Genomic DNA, 22,324 nt, shown 5'->3' with positions numbered 1-22,324 from the left:
CAGCTCACCGCTCACCTCTGCTTGCTGTGCCCCAGGTGGACCAGAATGTTCCTGGGGTCCTGCACGCCTCCTTGGGAAGGGAGGCAGAGCTGTGGGCCTAACAATGGAGCTCGTGGGCAGAACATAGTCACCTGTGCTGTCTGTGCCTCAGGTGGACGAGGCAGGCAGGAGACCAGAAGGCTTGGGTAGAGCTGTCTAACCTGGATGTTCTGGGGGCCCTGCAGGCCTCCTCGGGAAGGTTTGTGATGGGTGAAACAGCTTTATCTTAACCCCATGAAACAGAGCTTCCTGGGCTCCCACTCCCCAAGGTATCTGTGCTGGTTAGGTTTTTGGTCAACTTTACCCAAGCTCAAGTCTTCTAGAAAGAGGAAACCTTAATTGAGAAAATCTCTTATCAGACTGGCCTGTGGGCAAGTCTACAAGGCTTTTAAAATAATTATTATTAATGATTGATGTGGGAGGGCCATTGACTGTGGCCCTAGTGTCACTCCTGGGCAGATGGTTCTTGGTCACATAGGGGAGGAGGCAGAACCAGCCACAGGTACCAAGTTGGGAAGCAGCCCTCTTCCACCGCCCATGCCTCGTTCCTGCCTCGGCTCCTCCCTGCCCCAACGTCCTCCAGTTCTGGACTGTGGTATGGCAGTGTAAGCCAAACAAACCCTTTCTCTCCTGGGTTGCTTTTGGTCGTGGTGCTTGCCAGAGCTACAGAAATTAGGACGGTACCCCAGAAAGCGAAACCTCTTTTCTCTCTCTCTCTTTCTCCCTCCGAGGGTGTGTTTGTGCACGATTGTATGCGTTTGTGTGAGCACAACAGAGATAAACCTTGAGGGTCACACTCCAGGAGCCTTCCACATTGTTGTTTGAAGAGGGGTCTCTCATATGGACCTGGGGCTCTTCAGCTCAGCTAGACTGTCTGGCCAGTGAGCCCTAGAGATCTGCCAGAATTGGGAATGCAAACGTCTCTATGCTGCTGGCTGTGAACTCTGTCCTTGTCCATAAGAACTCTACCAACTGAGCCATCATCTCCCTTGTCCTAAGATGCCCTGTCTTCCTTCATGTTTCTAGCAGTGCTTTAGCCTCTTGTGCCATGTGTAAAGCTAATGCCAGCCCTGGGCTAGGTGGGAGAAACTCAAGGACAGGTGTGTTTCTCCAGGACCACTGGGTCTGCCCTACCATCGACCAGGAAACCCCACTGGGAGCAGAGTCAGCTGCGCCCGAGGCAGAACCACCCTAATTGATAACAGCTGTCATGTTTTCTGTGGCACCACAGAGAGCTGAGACTTCTGTTTCACAATTTACTAGCTGAGTTCACGAGCTTTTGACAGCTCAGTGGAATTTACAGAAATTGTAAAAAACGTGTCTCCTCTGGGGATGAGGCTGCTCCTGGACCTGCTCCCACAAGCCTTAGCCTTCCCTCATCTTATAACTTTTGGGAGAAAGGGTTTGGCACCAAACATGGGAGTCCTTAGAATGTGTAAACCATGTAAAAGGAATCGCACTTCTGTGTCAGTTTCTCACGGACTCCCACAGATGCTCAGGTCAACACGCAAGTGGAATCTTACCTGAGGCTGTGTGTGTGTGTAGAGGGACTTGCCACACATAGTAGGCAATTATTTGTTTCTCAGGGATTAGTCCAGAGCAAGGGTCTCTGATATACTGGTTGACCGCCTCCCCGAGGCAACTGGTTGGGTTTTTACTTGGGTAGGTAGATGGGTACGTGGTCATGTGGACAGGGATTTAGATGGATGGGTGAGCAGGAGTGTGGCAGGTTGGGAAAGGGTGAGATGATGCACGGAACATCCAGAGCCGTGTTAACTGATCGCGGAGACAGATGATCGAGCCTGGTTCTGGCTGTCTCCAGGGTGTCCCAAGATCCTCACCTCTAGTTCAGAAAGGCATGTTCCCTTCTTCACCTTAAGCTCCCCAAAGAAGGGCATTTCTTTTGAGAATTTCTTTTACTCACTGACCTCTGGGCTGTGTCCAGAAGGCAGGGGAGAAAAACTGAAGGAGAAAAGGAGGAAGGAGAACAGGAGGAGTGGGAGTGTGGGAGGTGTGGCTTTGGGCAAGGGTCACTGGGTGTTTTACATGAGCCTAAGTGTGTGCAGGTGTGTGTGTGTGTTCTTGTTGTTGTGAGAGTATACCTTTCCTGGGGAGACAGAAACAACCTCAACCCTTTCCTCATAAGGTCCCAACAACAAACCAAAGTCTGAGTCACCTGTGGAACCAATGGGCTCGTTGGGCTCACTTTCAGAGTACGAGTGAGGGGTTCTGGGCACTGGGGAGTCTCCTGATAGCACGAGTGATGGCTTCCCCAGGGCTGCATCGGCAGAGCCCCTCCTGTTACCTGTCACCAGCCCCAAACTCCCGAGACCACATACGCTAGAACCTCAAGCCAGGATCCTCCTTGCCCCTTTTCTGTGAAGGAATGTCGTCGTTCCACAGTCCCGATTGTGATGGGCTTTGAGGGGCTCCTACAAGCAAGCGCAGCCGAGCTCATGATGATAGTAGTGGCTTTGCTCAGAGGAGCTCGAACTACAGCAGTGCCTGGGAAGGGGTACCTGAGTGTGGGGGTTATGTGTGCCTAGGATCTGCGGACATCTCTCCCCCTCCCCCAGCACTTCTTCGGGGTGTCTGCTCTGTATTCAATGTACACTCTTGTCAAGGCTCTGACATCTCAGATTCACTGACACAGAAGATAAAAGAATGCTCTGCTAGGAGCTGCTCTGGATGTGAGGGCAGGGCATGGCTGGGCTGCAGACCAGCCAGGTTTGGAGTAGAGATGGCGGGACCTAGACCTCGGCACCCAGCTCCAAGCACTGCCTGAGGGCTGAGCATCACCCTTCTGAGTGTTGGTGGGTAGAAGGTAGTCAGGGAGAGCAGAACGGCAGGCTGGTTCTCCTGCTTTACGGATCTGAGGATCTCCTCTGTCTCCCTTGGCCCTCTTTCCCATGGTTCTCTTGGGGTCCCAGCATTCTTGCATTCAGTTTCCCTGAAATCCTAGTCATGTGTCAGCCTAGTGAAGACGTACGGGCACCTACCCACCGCCCAGTGTTTTCAAGAATGCTAAGACATAGCACTCTCTTAACGGAAAGGGGAACTAGGTAGAAATCATTTCTCTTGGTCTCATGGCTCATAGATGGTGGAGTAATAATTTGGGCTGGGTCGCCCGGCCCTGGTACCCATGGGCAAGATGACTGGGGGTGACTGTCCTTTCTTTCTGCAAGGAGGAAGGAGCCAGGATTTGGCATTCTAATCTGTCTCTGCTGCTTCCTGGCGGGCTCTGTGGGCACCTGTCAAGGGTACATAGGAGCCTGATCAGGGCCAGTGAGTGTCCTTGAGGCCACGCAGAGAGCTGAGCACACGGGTGGGCTCTGAGACAGCTCTCTCTCTCTCTGAGCATCCAGGTTGAAGAAGGTAAGGGCCTCAGGCTTGGGCAGGGTCTGGCTAGCTCTCTGGCTGCCCGCTGTCTACCTACACCTTGTACCACTGTGAACTCCAAGTCTGGAGAAGGTGCTGACGGACAGCCTGTGACAAAGGTGAGAGGCTCCGCTCCACTCTCACCAACCAGGCCTTCCCTCATAGTGGTGATCTGTGCGGTGACAGCCGCACAGAGTGGGCTGGTGCCTGTAAGATATCCCGTACTGCACACGGGATATCTTACGGGCACCAGCCCACTCTGTCCTCTTTCAGCCAGGGGCAGGCAGTACTGTGCTCGCTGCATCTACCTGTCCCTGGCTCTTTTCAGTTCAGAGCCTGCATGGGCACGTCTTCCCAAAGCTAAGATTCACGCTGAACTTTGCCTCCCACCGCACTCCAGCTCTGGTCTCTGCAGGCCGCTATGGCCCTCGCAGGAGTCTTGGCCTGTGGGTTGATGGGGCTGGCCTTGTCTGCACAGGGCAGGAGTTGGAGCCGTGGGGCCCATCACATGCTTGAGGCTTGACAGTCCTCTACCTGGCTTCAGAGAAGGGGTTTCAAAAGCCTTCTTGTGGGTACCTGGCACAAGCTAACCCAAGGGCAGCGTGCTCTGGGGTTGATGGAAGCAGCCGTCATAGAGTGCCCACGGTGCTCTCAAGTCCACTGCTAACTCCCGGGCTTTTTTTTCCAGCTTGCCAGGGCATCATTGCGAAGACTTAGCACCTAGCTTAGGGGCAGTGGCTTTGTTGAGGGTGGCACACGTTCTAACAAGGAGAACATCAAGCCCTGGGACTTGCAGTGTATCCGGAGCTATGTGTGGCCTACCTCGGACTGGCGTGTGGCGACGTTCAGAACCAGTGCTGAGGAGTTGGTACAATCAGTTAGCACTGAGCCCTTTTACGGCGCGCTCTGGCTCTGCCTTTTGCTGGCTCAATGGTTCATCTTTGGTGCTTCAGTTTCCCCACCTGCAATCAGGCCTTTTCTGGGCATCCTTGTGAGGGTTACTTTTGGGAAGCTGTGTGACCTGCCATATTGTGGTGCTGGCCTTGGGAGGCACCTAGAGTCACCCTGGGTGACCTTCTCCCAGGCTGCCTGTTCTACCCTGCTCCTGGGTACCACCCTGGGTGAGCAAACTAAGATCTTGGGGCTGTAGGATGTGCCTTCTCAAGCAACCCCACAATTTGACAGCAGCTGAATAGGGAGATCCCTGAGGAGCAGTGGCTGAGGTCCGGGCTTGGGGGAGGTGGAGTGGGGGAAGGAGGATGAGTGGGTTCTGTTTTTTTTTTTTTTTATGGTAAATTATGAACCATTCCAAACACACAGAGCCCACATCCACGCCCACTGCTCAGAATCTGTGTGGTGACACTAGCTTTGGGTCTTAAAACATGAAATAAACACTGGATCTGGCCGGGTTCCCTGGCCCACTCCAGGAGGGGGCAGCCGTGGAGCGGCTTTCTGTCTGTCCTGCATGCTGTCCACATGTGCAGGGTGATGTGTGTTCACAAACACGGGAGTGCTTTGTACACCCCCGTTGTGCCTTGCCTTTCGGCTGCACTCGCTTTCCTCGGTTGAGGAGAATGGAGTTCCACCAGCTGTCTGAAGCTGGATGCTTAGAGGCATTTGGCCCCACACCCTCCTCTGGCAGCCACGGAGCTGCCTTCATGTCTCCCTGGATTCTCTCTTCTTCCAGGCATATAAGATAGATGGCATCACAGACATCTACCTAGTGTCTGCAAGGCCCACAAGTGGCCCACAAGCTGCCTACCCACGGGGCAGCTGGAGGGAGTCCCAGGTCACACAGTTCACCGGTGGACTCACTGAGCCCCCAGAGTGCAAAGCCAACACTTCACTTTTGGGGGTCCCTTTTTCCTCCTTCTGTCTCCCCTGGAACCCAGTGACCAGATACAACAGAACAGACCGCCCAGAGCTGAGTGTCAAGACGGCTGCCTTATTAATTCTCTCACCTCTATGGCTGGCTGGACTCAGCTGGGCAGCTCTGCTTGAGGTGGTTCCCAACCTTCCTCACACTGGGACCTTCAACCCAGTTCCTCATGTTGTGGTGACCTCCAACCATGAAATTACTTCATTGCTACTCCATAACTGTAATTTTGTTATTGTTATGAATCACAGTATATGATAGGCAGCATCCCTGATATGTGAGCCCACCCCCCCAAGGGGGTCATGACCCACAGGTTGAGAACTACTGGCTTAGACCATCTTACGTGGTAAGATGCAAGGGGTGCACAGGGGGCCAGGTGTCTGTCTTTCTCCATTTGGCCACTCCAGCATGGATGCTAGGCCTGTGCATTGTGGCCTCAACCCCCAAAGCCGGAAAGCGAAGCAGATGGGATCCCCTACGTTCTGTCAGCCTGTGTCTCTCCTGGTTGGCTGAGTTACAGGCCTACTCAGAGCCAGTCCGGGTAGGGCTCACACCAGGCTGTGGTCGCAGGTTCGTGGCTGGACACAGCCCACACAGTGACAGGCCTTAGTGGCTGTGCTGGGCCGGGGCTGTGTCTGCTCCCTGGGATGCAGTCAGGGCTATACCTGAACATCTTCTGTTGAGCGCTCCCAGCAAATCGGAGGCGGCCACTCCCAGCTTCCAGTTGTGAACCTTGAGTTCCCCTCAGTGCAGAATCCTGTAGTATGTGGCCACAGTTGGCATTCCATCCTGAAGGTGGTGAGTCCTGATATTACTGTGGCAACAGATGACCTGAGCCTGGTGGCCTGAGACAAGGCTAAGGGCTTCTTTAGTTCTCCTGGTCCTGAGCCAGGCTGGGCCCCCTGGGCTGAGATGTCCTTGAAGACTCTAGAAGGGAAACTTCTCTTTCCTCCTGTCTCCCCCAGCCTCTGGAAACTGATGCTCATCCGGACTGACAGTCCCTTCCTTCATCCTGGGAGCCAGATCCATCTCCTCTGACCTCTGCCTCTCTCCCCTGAGGATAATGAGATATCCTTTCTGGATAATCCAGAACCAATTCCTTATCACACCTTCAAAGACCCTTTGCCATGAAGTCATCTATACAATCATCTCTAGCCCCTGGGGATCGGGCAAGGGTGTTTCTGAGGGACCAGAATACCTTTGCTGACCATGGAAGCTAGGTGGCTCATCATGACTGATCATCACACCCTTTTCTATGTCACGGAGCTTCCAGTTTGTGTATGATACCGAATACACTCCATGCATGGTCTTGTAGGTCCTGTAGGCTACAGCGCTCCCACTGTGAGCCTTGCCCTTCTGTTCACTGTTCCGTTTTTCCTTTTTGAGACAGGATCTTAACCCACAATTCAGGCTGACCTTTTAACTTCGAGCCTCCTGCCTTAGGCTTAGGTGCTGGGACTGTAGATCTGTGCCATTGTGCCCAGCTTCTTTGTCCTGCTTTATCCTCCAGGTGACGGAATGTGGCATCTCCAGCTGGGTGTTAACAATGGGAAGTAAACAATGGAACTGTTTGCACTGGAAGGGCCTGGTGTCTGGAGCCTCCCCAACATCCAGGAGCAAGAAGGAGCTGGAGAGCTGTGTGGAGAGGCCCTTGGCAGACACTGTGGCCTTAGGCAGACAGCCAGGGCCCAACCATACTGATGGAGACCAAAGTACACCTCTCCTTCCTCCTGCCTCCTACCTGGCCTCCTGCTGGCTAACTCCATCCTCAGAGGCCACCAAGGGCAGCAGCCTGTGGGCTCCACTCCCAGGGCAGGGAGCAAGCTGCCTCAGCTGACCACACCCAGGAGAAACAGGCTCAAGTGCCAGCAGATATCCTAAATTCTGTCTAGAAAATGCCCAGATCATGTTCGTGGTCTTTGCTTTTTGTGCTTTAGATGTGGTGTTTTCCGTCATCCCAAGACTGTGGAGATGCTTTTTAAAAACGATATGTAGTGAGAAGGGGGGAGGGGTGTCTATGAACACGAGGGGAGAAACTTTAACCATACAGGCATGAAACCATACAGTAAATTAATTAAACAATGTGTGTGAATACATAACCTGTATGATAAAATACATACACCGTAAGATTTACTTTTTTTGTTTTTGAGACAGGTCTTATGTAGCCCAGGCTAGCCTTAAAATCCTGCTTCTCCTGCTTCTACCTCCCCAGGTGCTGAGGTTATAGGGCCCCCCACTATACCTGGCTGTGGAACCCTGGGTACTGGTCCTCACCATGCACCTTGTTCTCTGCTGTGTGTGCCAGGTTAGCTGGCCCACGAGCGTGTAGGGACTCTCCTGTCCCAGACTCCCACGTCTCATCTCCTGTCGAGGAGTTGGGATGACAGACACTCAAGCTGCATCTGGCTTTCTCGCAGGTTCCAGGCCTGCAAACTCAGGCTCCATGCTTGCACTGTGAGTGCTCACCCACTGAGCCATCCCCTCAGCCCCAGACTTAGCATGTTCAAACCCAGGAATCCACACAGTCAGGCACATTTCCATGGCTGCGTAGCTGGTCTCCAGGAAACTCCATGAAGGCTTCATCTTCCACATTCTATGCATTCACATTCCCCAGGGCTGTTTCCAGCTGCAGGCCGGGACTCCCTGGCACTGTGGCAGAAATGCCTGAATGTGTCTGCCTATCTGACTGGGATTCCTTGGAGGGTGTAGGCTAGGTTCTTACAGTGAGCACCTCACTGAGCCGGTGTGTGGTATTTTTGGGACAGAACCCCAGAAGTCACACCATGTCTGTCCTACATATTGGGCATGACTAGGCCATCCCAGAGGTCAACACAGATCATAACATTTGACAGAACAGCAAGCTTACCTCATGGGGGGAGGAGCATGGGCTCTTCCACAATGAGACCTCCAGCCTCTCCAGCAGCTATTTCTGTCTTGCCCAGGAAAACATCATTCTACTGTCTGTGAGTCCAACAACCTTAATGACCGTGTGTCAGTGAGATCGGATAGCACCTGCCCTTTGTGCTTGGCTTTTAACACTCAGCATTGTGACCTCAAGGTCCATCATGTTGTGGGTCTCCCTTCCTTTCAAGGCTGAATAATATTCCACTGACCCTGCCACACTGTGGGTACCCTGCTGCCTATTGATGGGCACTGGGTTGCTTCTGTATTTTACTGTCATGAGTAAATGCCGCTATGACCACAGGTGTGCAAATATTTCTTTGAGGCCTTCCTTTGAACTCTTTTGGGCATGTGTCTAGGATGGAGTTTCTGGACTCCAGCTATTTGAAGAACTACCGTACAGTTTCCCAGTGACTGCGTCACTTTAGACCCACTGATGGTGTGCAGTGGTTCCAGCCAACATTGAATGCCTTGTTTGTTTTGGATGGCATCATTGGGTGGAGCTAGTGGGTGGGAGGAGCCTTCTTATAGTGACGCATAGATACACACCACTAGAAAAGCATTTGCCTTTCTGGTGCGTGCCCACATTCCCGTGGCTGCCGGTGTGTGCTGTGTGATGTAAGTGTGATGTCCTCATTCCTCCATCCAGCTTGGCTTTGCAGCCTGCCCCTCCCACTGACTGCAGACACCGCAGTCAGGTATCTTGTTGGGGCACATTCCTGCCCTGTGCATTGGGCTCTCTGCTCCCCTCTATGGCCTGTCAGCCTGTCCTGTGTCTGTTCTGCTGACTAGGTAAGTTGCTTCACTCCCTCAGCCTTACTGTCGCAGAATGCTGTCTCCAAAGCTGGAGCCCATGCTCTCCCCATGGGGTGAGATTGCCGTTCCTTCTGTCAAATGTTGCGATCTGTGTCATCTGCTAGGAGCCAAGCTGAACTCTGGGATGGCCTAGTCATGCCCAAGATGCAGGAGAGACTTCTGCAGCATAACTTCGAAAGTTCTGTCACAAAAACAGGTGCTCACTATAAGAACCTGGCCTACACCCTCCAAGAAATCCCAGGTCACAGGGACAGACACATTTCTGCCGCAGTCCTAGAGAGTCCCCGGCCGGCAGATGGAAACAGCCCTGGGGAATGATGCCACCTGGTGCTGTCCCCTGAGCTGCCAGAGTGACCCCCTGATGGGGCAGCACGCAGAACCCCGGAAGCCCTGAGAAGGCTGGTGAGGGCCACTGAAAGCCCCTCCCAGGTGGAAGTGGTGACTGTGGCAAGCTGCCTACTGTTTTCCTTTGATTCTCACCACCCAAAGTTTATCTGTTGTTGACGGATCTCTGAGGTGGGGTACGACCTGGCAGGCCCCGTGCCCTGTTGAGATGTGGCAGTGCCTGGTTCTAAGTTACTCCACGTTGTGTACAACTGGGATTTCAGCAAGCTGGGTTTTTTTTTTTTTTTAACTTATTTTGAAGCTGGAGAATGCACAGAGCAAGAGGTGACGTTCTTCCCGGGAGTGTAAAGAACGCCGCCCATACGCTTATCAGGGTGAAGGGAGGCTGTAGGGACACAGCATGTAAACATCGCTGGAAGCAGGCCTAAAGCTCATTGGACATTCTAGACAGAGCAAAGTGTGTAACTCCCCAGACCTGGGCCCCGTAAGAAGAGGACCTGGTATTGAGGTGGTGATGGCCTCCCTTGACCTGTGGTTGGCTGTCCTGGGATTTCAGCATGGCTTGGTCTCTGCTCTCGATGTGGCTTGCTCTTCCCCATCTGCGCCTGCCATCCGTCTCCCTGGTCCTTCTTCTGCCCTGGCCTGACCCCTTTGCCTCTGCAGTTAGACTCACCTCTGCAACTTCCAGCAGTCCCAGGTTCAGTTTGGGTCTCTTATCCTTGATCTATTAACTATCTTGTAGCCCACTGATTTTCAAGCTTTGGTTTCTCAGTCATTTTTGAACCTCTCTGCCTCTTGAGTCTTTTGTAGCCATTCTGTAACTTACACACACACACACACACACACACACACACACACACACACACTTGCAAACACACACTTGTTTTATTATGTGTACTGTGTCATCTGGGACACTATATTAGTAACTAAGGTTGGAATAAAAGAACCCATGTTGCTGCCTTGGCCAGGATGGCCAAGGAAAGAGTATCTAGCAAATTGCTGCCATTGAGACTGCTGTGACACGTGAATTTATTGTTATTCAATAAATCCTCACATTTTAGAAACACGCAAATGTGTTTGTCTAAGTTTCTAACATAGTGTGATCACAGCAGCCCCATTGAGCGGGAATCAGGGCTGGCACAGTTCCGGCCAGGAATGAGCACTGTCTGAGGAATGGTAGGCCGCAGGGCTGCTCTCTGGGTCCTTTCCCCTCCCATGGAGAGAGCTTGTGAAAACCTCCAGGGGATTGCAGTGGGTGTGCAGATGGCCCGAGGAGCTGAATCCCTCCTCCCCCAGATCTTCAGCCAGGAGAACACACCTGGATGGGATTGCCCTTGGGTTCCTTACTGTGCGGATTGTGGGTGTGTGTCATCTCAGCAGAGGGTGGGGCCCTGCTGTGGACATGGCTGCACCCTGGGCAGGAGGGGGCTGGAGGCTCTCTGTTAGGAGCTGAGGAGGTTGAGGGAGCCAGAGCTCTGGTGGCTCCTGCAGAGCAGCTGGGCCTGGGGCATATTCTCAGGGCAGCTCCCTGCTACAGATCCTCAGGGTGGGTCTCCCTGCTGTGCCCAGCTCTGAGCTCTGTGCGGATCAGTGTGACTGGGTCTAGCTGTCCAGAGAAGGAAGAGGAAGTCCAGGTGAGAGGAAGCAGGGCTGTGGTGAGGGTGGAACCACAGCCAGCCTTTCTCTCCAGCCTGTCAGCCACCAGCATGCAGAGGAGCCCTGGGGAAAGCTGCCTTAGGGCTTGTCCTCCATCTCTGCCCATCTCATAGTGACTTTCCTGTGCCGCCCAGGATCTTCAAAGATCCACTCCAGCAGGGCTCTCCAGCCATGCCTTCAGCCTGCCTTCTTCCTCAAGGACTTTTCTGCAGATGCCAGTCTTGCCAGGATGATGCTCCTCGCTGCCAAGGCTCTACCCACATCCTTCCCACATCTTCATCCCACATCTTCCTTGACCTCCAGGAAGCCTCTCTGCTTCCCTTTCCCCAGGTATTCTACTTCCTCCGCTTTCATTTTTGATTGCTGGGTGTCAGGGGCTCACTGAGAGTCTGGAGGGGGAAGTCGCAGGCTCAGGCACACTCATGCACATACAAGCACCAATATGTACACATACCTAGGCTCTCACATGTCCCTGAGCATACACATATGCATCTTTCTCTTTGTATCTCTCTTTCTCTGTTTCTCTCTCTCACACACATACACACTCAATGTGGGAGCACACACATACTCATTGCTGCATCCTAGTTGGCAATAGGTTTCACAGGTCTTTCTTCCTGGTGCCTTCCTCTGCCCATCCAGGCTCTCACCTTGGTTTTGGTGTCCTGGGCTATTGGAATCCAGGTGCATGCACTGTGATGGCTGGTGTCTGTGTGTCATTTTTGTTTTTGTACAAAAATGGACCCAGGGACAGTCCAAGTGTAGGAAGAAGCTGTTCCCTAAGAGGCCACCAAACAAACAAATGCTGGGGTCACAGGCTTTGGAATCTGATGGTGTGGTAGTAGGTGAGCCAAGAGTGTGAATGAACTCAGTCCAGGTGAGCTGAGTGTGCGGGTGAGCAGCCACTGGAGGTCATTGCTTTTTAAGTTGAAGATGGTTTCCTTCTATAGCACTTTCTTTTTAATTTTTTAAAAAGATCTTTTGCTTATACAGTATAGTTTCAATTTGTTTTTATGGGTGTTCTGTGTGTGTCTCAGTGTTTGTATGTGTTTCTCTTTTTCTGTTCATTTGTTTCTGTTGTCCTATTCTGGTTTGTTTTTCTATTTGTTTTCTAATGAGGGAGAGAGAAAGAAAGGGTATGGATTTGGGTGGGTGGGAAAGTAGGGAAGGGCTGGGAGGAATTGGGGAAGGGGAAACCATAATGGCGATATATTGTATAAAAGAAAATCTATTTCAATAAAAAACCCAAAAAGTTACAGTGTGTGTGTGTGTGTGTGTGTGTGTGTGTGTGCGTGTGTGTGTGTGTATGTGTGTGTGTGTGTGTAGAGGTCAGCAAACAACTTGCTGTAGCCGTTTTTCATCCATGTGGACCCAAGGAATAGAACTCAAGTGGCTAGGTGTCATAATCACTGTTCTATTCCTGTGAACTGACACCATGGCCATAGCAGCTCTCATAAAAGAAAGCATTTAATTAGGGGTTAGTGCTTGAGAAGTAGTTGAGAACTACATCCTGATCCTCAGGCAGGGAGAGAGAGAGAGAGAGAGAGAGAGAGAGAGAGAGAGAGAGACAGAAAGAGAGAGACAGGGAGACAGAGGGAGAAGGGGGAAGGAGGGAGGGAGAGAGAGAGAGAACTAGGAAGAGCAACTAGCATGGGCTTTTGAAACCTCAGAGCTCACCCCCAGTGGCAGACCTCCTCCAACGAGTCTGTGCCTACTCCAGCAGTGACACACCTATGTCACCCTATAGGGGTCATTCTTATTCCAACTACTGCAAGAACCCCTACCCATCGAGCCATCCGGCAGCCCAGGATGGTGTGTTGGCCAGCATTTACCCAGGGGTGGGTACTTCGGTTGTGGACAGTGCTGCCACAATGCACACAGGGCACTGATGTCTCTGCAGACACGTGAACTCGGTTCCTCATCCCTTTGCCAACTAAACCTGGCTCCCAGTAACAGCCTTTCTATCAGGCGCGGGCTACCATCTCCCTGTGGATCTGCGGTTCCCTAGTGACCAGCGATGCTGAACATCTTTATAGATGTCTCACAGGAGCAGCTTAGGGAAGGAAGGGCTTATTTTGGTTCCTGGTTTGAGGGCACAACACATCAGGATGAAGCAGGCATGGCGGGAGTGTGAGATGGCTGTCCCATCACCCCTGCAGTCTGGAAGCAAGAGAAGGATGCTGAAGGTCAGTTTGCTTTCTCCCTGTTTTGTGCAGTCTGGAACTCCAGCCCGTGGAGCACCACCACCCACCTGCTGAGTGAGTCTTGCCTTCTCGTGTAAACCTTCCTGGAAACGCTCTCACACGCAGCCACAGAGCATGTCTCCCAGGTGATTCCAGCAGCCACATTGACAAGCAAGATGAGCCCTCACAAAAGTCCTTTTCCCATTTTAAAATCCAGTCGTTCTTCTTGCTAACTGTTGGTCTCTCATATTCCTCAAATATTAAAAATTTGTAATTTATGATTATGTATTTACCACTGTAATTTTTACTTAATTTTAAGCATACTTATTTGTATTGGTTTTAAGTGTGTGTGTGTGTGTGTGTGTGTGTGTGTGTGTGTGTGCGCGCGCAGGTACTAGCGGAGGGCAGAGGCATCAGACCCTGTGGACCTGGGCTTACAGATGTGGACAACCTGACATGGGTGCTGGGAATGAAAACTGGGCCCTCTGGAAGAGCACCAAATGTTCTTAGCCTCTTCTCCAGCCTCAGTTTTTGCCCTATAAGCCTTCGCTTCTCCCTCTCTGCATCTGCCTCTTCCCTCTGCTCACTGCTTCCTTTGCTGTGTACTGGCTTTTTATTTTAACTCACTCTCATTAGCTTTTCTTCTGCTGTCTCTGGTTTCAGGGTCTTCTCCACGAGTCGACTCATTTTGCTAAACCTCTAATTGTCTATCTAGCTCCTGTTGGTTCTGTTTTTTTTAATACAGGAATATAGACACATTTATATCCCATGACATTAACGTAATAGTAACAGTGTTTGGTTAATGGCAATACATTTCACAAAGAGTAAAATGTTACCTTTCCTTTCTGTGTAAGGCATTAAATAGCAAACAAGCATCACTACAAGTTGAGATGCCTTGGAAGGGAGCAAAATTTTCTCTCTGTGTTGTCAGTGGCATTCTGTGAAGAGCAGGGATCTTGCTGCTTCACTCTGCAGGAGACTCTCCAAAGCCTATACCAGCTGTGGCCATTCTTTCTTGGCTTCACATTCCCACGTGCAATCTCCAGAGAGGCTGGTGTTCTATGCCAGTTGGTAGGATGTAGTCACTTCTAGGCAGCTGGAGCTAGTGATCTTCTGGAGGCAAGGGGAAACAAATAACTTGACCTGTCCCATTTCATTTCACTATCAGGTAAACAATGAAGTGAGGAATAATTTTTAATGTAAGTGTATTCCATTCAATGTATGGGACACACTTAGGCTAATGATATATATATTTAGCTGAAATTTAAATTTAACTGTGTTTCCTGTCATTCATCAACCTTCTTTCCTTCCTTCCTTCCTTCCTTCTTTTCTTCCTTCCTTCCTTCCTTCCTCCCTCCCTCTCTCCTCACCTTCCCCCCTCTCCCTCCCTCAACCCCTCCCCCTTCTTCCTTGATTCCTCCTTTTCCTTTTTGCCTATTGGCCTGCCTACTTCTAATCATAGCCTGGCTCAGAGCCCACTATCTCCAGACACACCTGTGCCTGCCCCTTGCCCTTCCCTCCTGGCCCCAGGTGACAACCACCATTCCTGCTGTTTTTAGTTGTGTTTTTCTGTCATAAGAGCAATACACGTTCATTACAGAAAAATCACAGGCTACAGATAAGCAATAAGAAGAAAGCAAGAAAACAGTCAGAATCCCGCCCACACAGAGCGGAGTACTGTGCCTACCTCGGGTAGATTTTTCTAGAGCTGTGTGTGTGCACTCATCTCTGCAGATATTTTAAAAAGAACATTAAACTCAGCATCCCAACCCAGACTCCTTGTGCTGGGGGTCTGCTGAGGGAGGAGCAGGTCCTCCACCCTTTCCTGGCCTCAGCAGCCCCTGGGGAGGAGCCAGGAGTTAAACCCTAGGAGCTGCAGCAGGGTGGGCGGGGGAGGCCCTGGTCAGAGCCACCTGTAACCCTGGGGCTGCTGTAGCAATGCACCACAGCGCTCATGGAAGTCAAAGAAAATGGTATCAGTCCTTTTCTGTGGCTTCGGCTGCTTAATGGACCCTTCTCACCAGGTCCTTATATGGCCCTTCCCCTGTGTGTGCCTCTGTATCCTAATCTTAGGAGGACTCTAGTCAGGTTGGATTAGGGCCCACCCTAATGACCTCATTTTAACTTAATCACCCCTTTCTAGGCCTGATCTCCAAATAAGGTTATGTTCTAAGAAGTAGGAGGTGAGGCCTTTAGTATAGGAATGTAGAAGGTAGCAGTTCAGGCCCAAGCGTCCTGGCCTGAAGCACTGGGCCTCGCTTTCTTCATCCAGAAAATGGGGCTGTAATGACATTCATCACAGTGACCAACCAGCAGGTTTTCAGAAGTGTTCGCTTTGTGCCCACCCTGAGTAAACACCCTGAGTGTCTCTTGCCTGTAGACAAGGAGAGGATGCCTGGCCTTTCGGTACCAACCTACTCCTTTACCCACCTACATACTTTGTTTTCTTCTGGCCAACCCTAGGGCAGAGCTGCTGGGTGGAAATGGAGATTTCAGCTGCTCTCAGAGCCCAAGAACCATCTGTGGTGGATAGCCATGGCCCACCCCAACTTAAGTTCTCCCTTCTGACAAGTGCCCTTTCCCTATCTGAAGTTCCTATCCCCAAAGACCCCCAATGACTCAGGTGCAGCCTCAGGGCAGAACTCCTCCTTTGGCTTAGTCCTCTGGCTAGAGCACTCCTTACCCTCTGCTGTGTGGATGGACTTGTATTCTTAAGCTCCTTGGCTGTGCCTTTTCTCCCAAGGATGCCAGTCCACCCCCTCCCCCCTCCACACAGTTTTGGAACGACCCCTCCCCTTACAGGGCAAGAGAGACCCCCTCTGTAACAGTCTTCCTCTTTGTTAGAGGCTGGACTGTACCTTAAGTCTGACCTCTGAGATTCTGGAGCAGCAAAGATGCTGATGGTTGAAGGCGACAGCCAAACCCCATGCATTACCCCCCACTCCCACCCCAACGCACATGAATTTCAGCATTTCTTGAGGAGAGAGTGGAGTTCTGCCTCCTGGGGGAGGGGCAGCTAGATGCCAGGATGGATCCCGGCAGAGTCTGCAGGCGCAGACCTGCTCAGACCAGATGGATTGTCAGTGGAGGGGGCTGCTGGAGGGAAGGGCCTGAGAGAAGCATGTGGGTTGGGTGGGCGGTTATCAAACCCAGTTATGGAAGATGCATCCCTGAGTGGCGTGCACAACAGCAATTATGAGGAACGGGCTCTGCAGGGAGACACCCCGGCAGGTCACAGACGCTGTCCTGGACCTCAGGGAAGAAAGGTGAGGTGCAGGTCAGGGCTCGAAGAAAACACTTCCATTTTTGACTTCCCAAGAGTTGACTTGCTTACAGGTCACACCAGGGTCTTTCTCTCTGTCCTTCCCTCCCTCCTTCCCTCCTTCTCTCCCTCTCGGCCTTTGCCTCTCCCCTCTCCCTGTGTGCAACTAGAAGTTTCGGGACACTGCACTTCCCTAGTTCCCTGGGTGAAGCACACACTGGTATTTTTCTTTTGCTTATTCTATTTCAGTTCTTCACATCCCTGACTTGAAGGGATCCGCTGATTTCACTGCCTATTGCTGGGTTCTGATGTTCAGTCAGAAAACTGCTCTCAGCCAGGACTGAGCTGCTGCTGAATATTCTGTCTTTAAATTTTAATACGGAGAACAAGACTATGTGCCATCTCTGTGGTTTTTACTTAAAAAATAAGGAAGGGGGCACATCAGAAAAACACAAAACAATTCCAATCAGATTCTCTGGAAGGCAGTTTAGCAGCACGCTGCAAAGCACTGCATGTATGTGAAGAAGGTCCCCAGTTCTGACTTAGCTATTTCACATCAGGACTTGTGCCATGGGGCCAGGGGTGGAGCCCCTGCAGGCTGCTCAGCCAGATTTTGTGCATGTTAAGGACCCATACCTAGCTTTTTTTTTGGGGGGGGGGGCGCCCAGGCTGATGTCCCTGGCTTTCCTTTTGACCACGTGCTGTGGCACTGTTCAAATCTCAGTTATTGATACAGAAAGGAGGAGGCATGAGAGACAGGATGGGCAAAAGTTAAAAGCTGAACTTCAAAGCCAGCATCTGACTTTGCTCTTAGGATCTGGATTTACGAGTGGCGACGGTACACAGGCAGGGAGGTTTCCAGTTGGGTTTCTTTTCTTCAGGCGTTTCTTTGTTTTCTGTAATGAGCACACATTATTTTAACAAGAAAAGGAGATTTTTTTTTCTCTCTCTCTTTTCAGGAAAGAAGGGGGAAAAAGAAGAGTGAAGGAAGGAAGAGTAAAGGGAAGGAAGGAGGAAGGAAGATTGGTGTTGAGACTTCTTGGAGCTGGAGTGGGGGTTGAGGGGAGGGCGGGAGCTTCTGGGACTCCAGGAGCAGAGAGAGCTCTCCCAGCTGTGGCCTGGGCTCCTGGGAAAGCCCTGGGGTGCGGATCTGCGTCCGAGGAGGAGACCGTCGGGCAGGGCGGGGTGGGGGAGGATGAGGACACGCGGGCCAGGGCTCTGCGCGCAGCAACTGTGTTCTTAGGGCGGGCCCTGCCCAGCTCCAGGCGGCACCGTCGCGTTCTCCGTGTTTATTCTTCCTGAGGTTTCGGGATGAGAAGTGCGCGCGGGGGGTGGGGGGACGCAGAAGTACCATCTGTGCTGAATTTTTTTCCTTAAAAGTTATTTTTCAATTGAAGTATTTTCAAAGCAAATAATAATAATAATAATAATAATAATAAAGAAGTCACCGATGCTAGGGGTGTCCGGTCCAGGGGTTTTCAGGGAGGAGCGGCGTGGAAGAGGAGGGCGCTGCCCGGGGAATCTTGGGGTGGGGGACAAGCTGGCTGGGCAGGGGCCTGTCTTCCTTCTTGCCGGTCACGTCCCTAATCACACCCACTTGCGCTTTGCACCAAGACGGCGGCCACACGTCCCCCAGCACACCCCCTCCGGCTCACTGTTCTCTCACCCAGGGCCTCCACTGTGACCCCAGCTCCCCTTTCTCAGTTCATCTAACTTTGTATGCTAAAATGTCACCAGCAGAGCGAGAGGCTGGGCGCGCGGATCTCTTGCGTCCTGGGAGCCCCTTTCCGCTCAGGCCGGGAACTGTAAGGGGAAAGATCGAGGGCGAGCCTTGAGCGAGAGCGCCTGGCCACGACCGCACAGGGATGGGTGCCAGCCGCCGCGACCTCCCTCCCCACCCTGCTCCGCCCCCGGGCTTTTCCATCCTCCTCGCCTCCTTCTCTGCCTCCCACCCTCAGGCAGGGTGAGGGGTGGGCGGCAGTGAGGTTTGGCTGCGGCTTGGTAAGAGGGAGGAGGGGCGTTCCGGGCTCGGGCACACCCCATGCACCCCCACCCAGCTGTGGAAGCTTTGCCTGAGTGAGGGAGTCACGGTGCCTCCTGTGCCTCTCTGGGGACTCCTCCCAGCAACCTGAAGGAATGGAGGGAGACGGTCCCGCAGGTGTAACCCAGCGGGCAACCCAGGGGGCGGAAACCTCGCCCTTGGAGGTTCAGAGTCTCTTTGGACCTGCACAGCACGGTCTCCTCGAACCATCCAAAGCTGGGCGAAGTTAGACGGGGCTGTACTTGCCCTACTCTCGCTCCGTCTCCCTCTCTGGCTGTCTGTCTCTCTCGGAGGCAGATGAGGACCACCTTGCTTCAGCAAGTCTCCTCATGGGTTTCTGCATCCTGGGTCATCTTCTGGCTCGAAGTTCTCTTCGGGGTGTGGCAGGTGTACACGTGTCTGCCGTCCCAGGGAAACTCGGCAACTCCCTTCCACCCCCTCCATCTTCTGCTTCCCCACTGCAGGGCCTGGGCTCTTTCCCGCCCTACTTTCCCCCGGAGCCACTATGGGGGTGCAAGAGGGGAATTTGTGTTTAATTTTATTTTTTCTTTTCGGAGACACGAGAAAATAAACAGACCAAAGGCAATCAGAGCAACTCCCTTCAAGTCTTTAATACTGAAGCTTAAACGTCTATACACAAGGAATGTTTCCAACACCAGAGTCACTGACTTGTCTTCACCCCGCCCCACAACCCGTGCGCTCTCTGCCCGGGACTTCCAGGCTCTTCCCCATCTCCGTGTCTTTGAACTCATCTCACTTCTCCAAGAAGTCCTAGCCTCCCTCTGGGGCCCTGCTTCTTGGCCCAAGCCAAGTCCTTTGCTCCCCAAACCCAACCCTTACCATGTCCCTCTTCTACCCCGTCTTTGACGGTTCCCCGTGGGACCCAGCGCACTCTTCCCCTCTTACTTCAGGTGCTGTTTCCAGCCCTCCTGCAGTTCAGAGCCGACCCGTGGTCAAGCCCAGTTAGAGACGGCTCGTCATCAGCAGCCAAGCTCCAGCGCTCCCAAAGCTAGAGAGGGAAAGTACCCTGCCCACCCTGCCCTATCCCGAGCCCCTCCCCCAACCCAGGGATAAGAAATAAACACAAAAGCAGCAGGACTCCCTGCGCGCGCGCGCTCGCGCGACAGGTGGGTGCCAGGCAACTAGCTAGAGCCTGTGGCGCTGCTGGAACCCAGCTGCGCCTAGGGCGCGCGGGCGTGGTCAACAAGTCTGAGCTGTGGGATGCTGGGGACCATCGCACTTTGCTGAAGGAGCGCTGGGAGCAGGTGTCAGGAAGTCCAGCAGGGACAAAGCTGCCAGTTCCAGCCACAGTAACGCTCCTGAGAGCAAGCCAGAAAGGTACAAAAGGGAGTCACTAGAGCACAGTCTCCAGGGTGAAAGTCTCTAGGTAGCTGAGCGCCAGACTCAGCCTGAGTTCTGTGGGTGTGCGCGTCTGTGTCACGGGGACCCCAACAACCTTGACTCCTTTGGAGCGCTTGCGTATGGGCCTCCCAGGCCCGAAGACCCAGCCCGCCAGGCTCAGCCACGTGTCCCTCAGTTATTTAGAATCTCTGTGGCCCGGGGCCATGCAACTGCTCCTCATAGCGTTCCAACCAAGTGCGCAGCTCGGACACCTGGTACCCGTCGGGGCCGCGGCCTCCCTGGTACATGATGGTGCCGCTCTGGACGACGTAGAGACGCTCAAAATAGGCACCGTAGGCGGAGCTGCTGGAGTTGGCCATCGTGTCCAGGACCAGGGCGCAGCCAGGTGCGCCTTGCTGCAGCACTCTTGCTGCGCTCACCCGGTCCTCCAGGCTGCGGTGCTGGGGGATGACGTAGGGGGAATCTGTGGTGACCCAGCCGTCGGACGGGTGGGCTTCCTCTATGTAGATGATGAGGAAGTCGACGTCGCGCTGGTACTTGGTGACCAGGCGCTGGAAGGCGCTCATTCGCGCCATGAACGGTGGTCAGGTGCAGCTGCCAAAATTGAGCACGAGCGGGCGGCTCCCTTGGGCATAGTCAAGGATGCGCTGGCTCTGGAAGCCGTCAGGACGGACGACCTCCGAGTTGGGCGCTGGGCCACCCTCATAGGCCTGCTTGAAGAAATCCAACTTCTGGCCATGCCACACGGCCTTGAGAGAGGCCAGGGTACACAGACGGTTGTCGTCCGATACGCAGATGGGCGGGTCGTCGGGGGGCACCTCCTCGCCTTCGCTGTTGAGCTCTGCCTCGGGCTCGGGGTGCTCGGGTTGTCGACGGCGTAGGAAATGCTTGCGGATGCACAGGAAATCTAAAAGCCAGAGCATGAAGGCCGTGCCCAGGAAGCGCGGGAAGAGCACGAGGCACGAGGCGGTCTGGGCGCAGAGCCTCAGAGAGTGAAGCAGCAGGGAGCGGAGCATGGTGGCCGCGGGCCCCGAGGCCCCTGGGGGCCCTTCACCTCCTCCGACCACCAACCGCGAGGCGGCCTGCCGCGGCATCTGGCCTGCGGTGGCTTAGGGAGCTCAATTTATAGCTAAAGCTTGAATTGGCGGGAGACTCCACCTCCGGCCGGGGCCCGCCCCCTTGCAACTTGAGCCCTGAGGGATCACCCAGGGGCGCGGCCAAGGCCCCAGAAACCCCGGGTCCGGGGCGGGCGCGGGCTGGCCGAGGGTGGAGCGGGGCGTCCCGGGGCTGGCAGGGGCGGGCCCGAGCCCCGCAGCCGGCTCCCAGGGGCGGGGGACCCCAGAGCCGCCGCGGCCGGGGACCGCGCGAGCGGGATCCCGGGGCAGGGCAGTGCGCGGCGGCAGCGGGCTAGCCTGCGCGAGCGCCTCGCACCTCCCGGCTCCCCGCGGGCGGCTCCCGGCCCGCGCCCCCCTCGCCGCGCACCTGAGCCGAGTTCCCCGGCGGCCGCCGCGCCGCGCCGGAGCTCCGGTTCGCTTCCCGCGCGCCGCCGCCGCCAACTCCGCCCACGCCGCCGCCGCTCGTGCGGGGTCGCTGCCCGGGGACCGCGGGCGCCGCTCGGCCGGGCCCGGGCCGTAGCCCCCGCCGGGGCCGCGGGCCCGCGAGGAGGCAACTTTGGGCTCCCGCCGCCCGCGCCGCTCGCCCGCCCGCGGGCGCCGCTTGCCTGCCGCAGCCCGTCCGCCCGCCTCCCGCGCGCGCTCACACTCGCGCCTCGCACACGGCCGCCCCCCGCACCGCCCCGCCACGCACACCGCGCTCCGCGCCCCCCGCCGCGGCCCGAGCCCGCCGCGCGCCGCCCCGGCCCGCGCCGCGCCCGCCCCGTCCCATCGCGCTCGCGCCGGGCGCCTTCGCCGCGGCCCCCGGGCCGGCGGTCCCGCGGCTCCGGCCGGGAGGCGCCGAGGGCAGGGCCGGCGGGCGGCCGGGCTCCCGGCTCGGGTGGCCCGGGGGGCGGGCGCGGGCGCCGCGGGGCCTCGGCCCGGGGCGGCCCCGGGGCGCGGCGGGCGCGGGGCGCGGGGCGGCGGGCGCGGGGCAGCGGGCGCGGGGCGGCGCCGGCCCGGGCGGCTCTCCCACTAGGGGTAGCTGTTGCCCGAACGCGGGAGCGCTCCCCTCCCGCCGCTCGCCTCGCCCGGCGTAGCCCCGGCCGCCGGGCGCACCCGTCCCGTTCGTCCCCGGACGTCGCTCTCCGCCCCGGGAACGTCGAGACTGGAGCGCCCGAACGCAGCCACCTTCGCGAGCCCGGAGCGCGGCGGCCCGGCTCGGCGCGGAGGCGCCGGGACGCGGCAAGTGCGTACTCTCAGGGGAGGCGCGCGCCGAGGCTTTTCCTGGCGGGGGTGCGGGGCAAGTCCCCGCGGCACGGGCTCCGGAGGGCCGCGGCCGCCGAGCCTGCCCGGCCGTCTTGGCGCGCGTGCGCT

General features: G+C 54.9%; 1 protein-coding gene across 1 annotated transcript; it reads right to left on the bottom strand.

Moving 5' to 3' along the window:
* Positions 1-19,091: 19,091 nt before the first annotated feature.
* Dio3 (iodothyronine deiodinase 3) lies at positions 19,092-21,077 on the bottom strand. Its single transcript, XM_021649726.2, has one exon. The coding sequence runs from the start codon at positions 20,948-20,950 to the stop codon at positions 20,036-20,038; it is 915 nt and encodes a 304-aa protein (XP_021505401.2). The 5' UTR covers positions 20,951-21,077; the 3' UTR covers positions 19,092-20,035.
* Between the last annotated feature and the right edge of the window lie 1,247 nt (positions 21,078-22,324).

The sequence above is a fragment of the Meriones unguiculatus genome, chromosome 7 (genome assembly GCF_030254825.1).
Source record: "Meriones unguiculatus strain TT.TT164.6M chromosome 7, Bangor_MerUng_6.1, whole genome shotgun sequence".
NCBI lineage: Eukaryota > Metazoa > Chordata > Mammalia > Rodentia > Muridae > Meriones > Meriones unguiculatus.
Note: the sequence above shows the minus strand (reverse complement) of the source record. Positions and strands in the feature narration are given on the sequence as shown.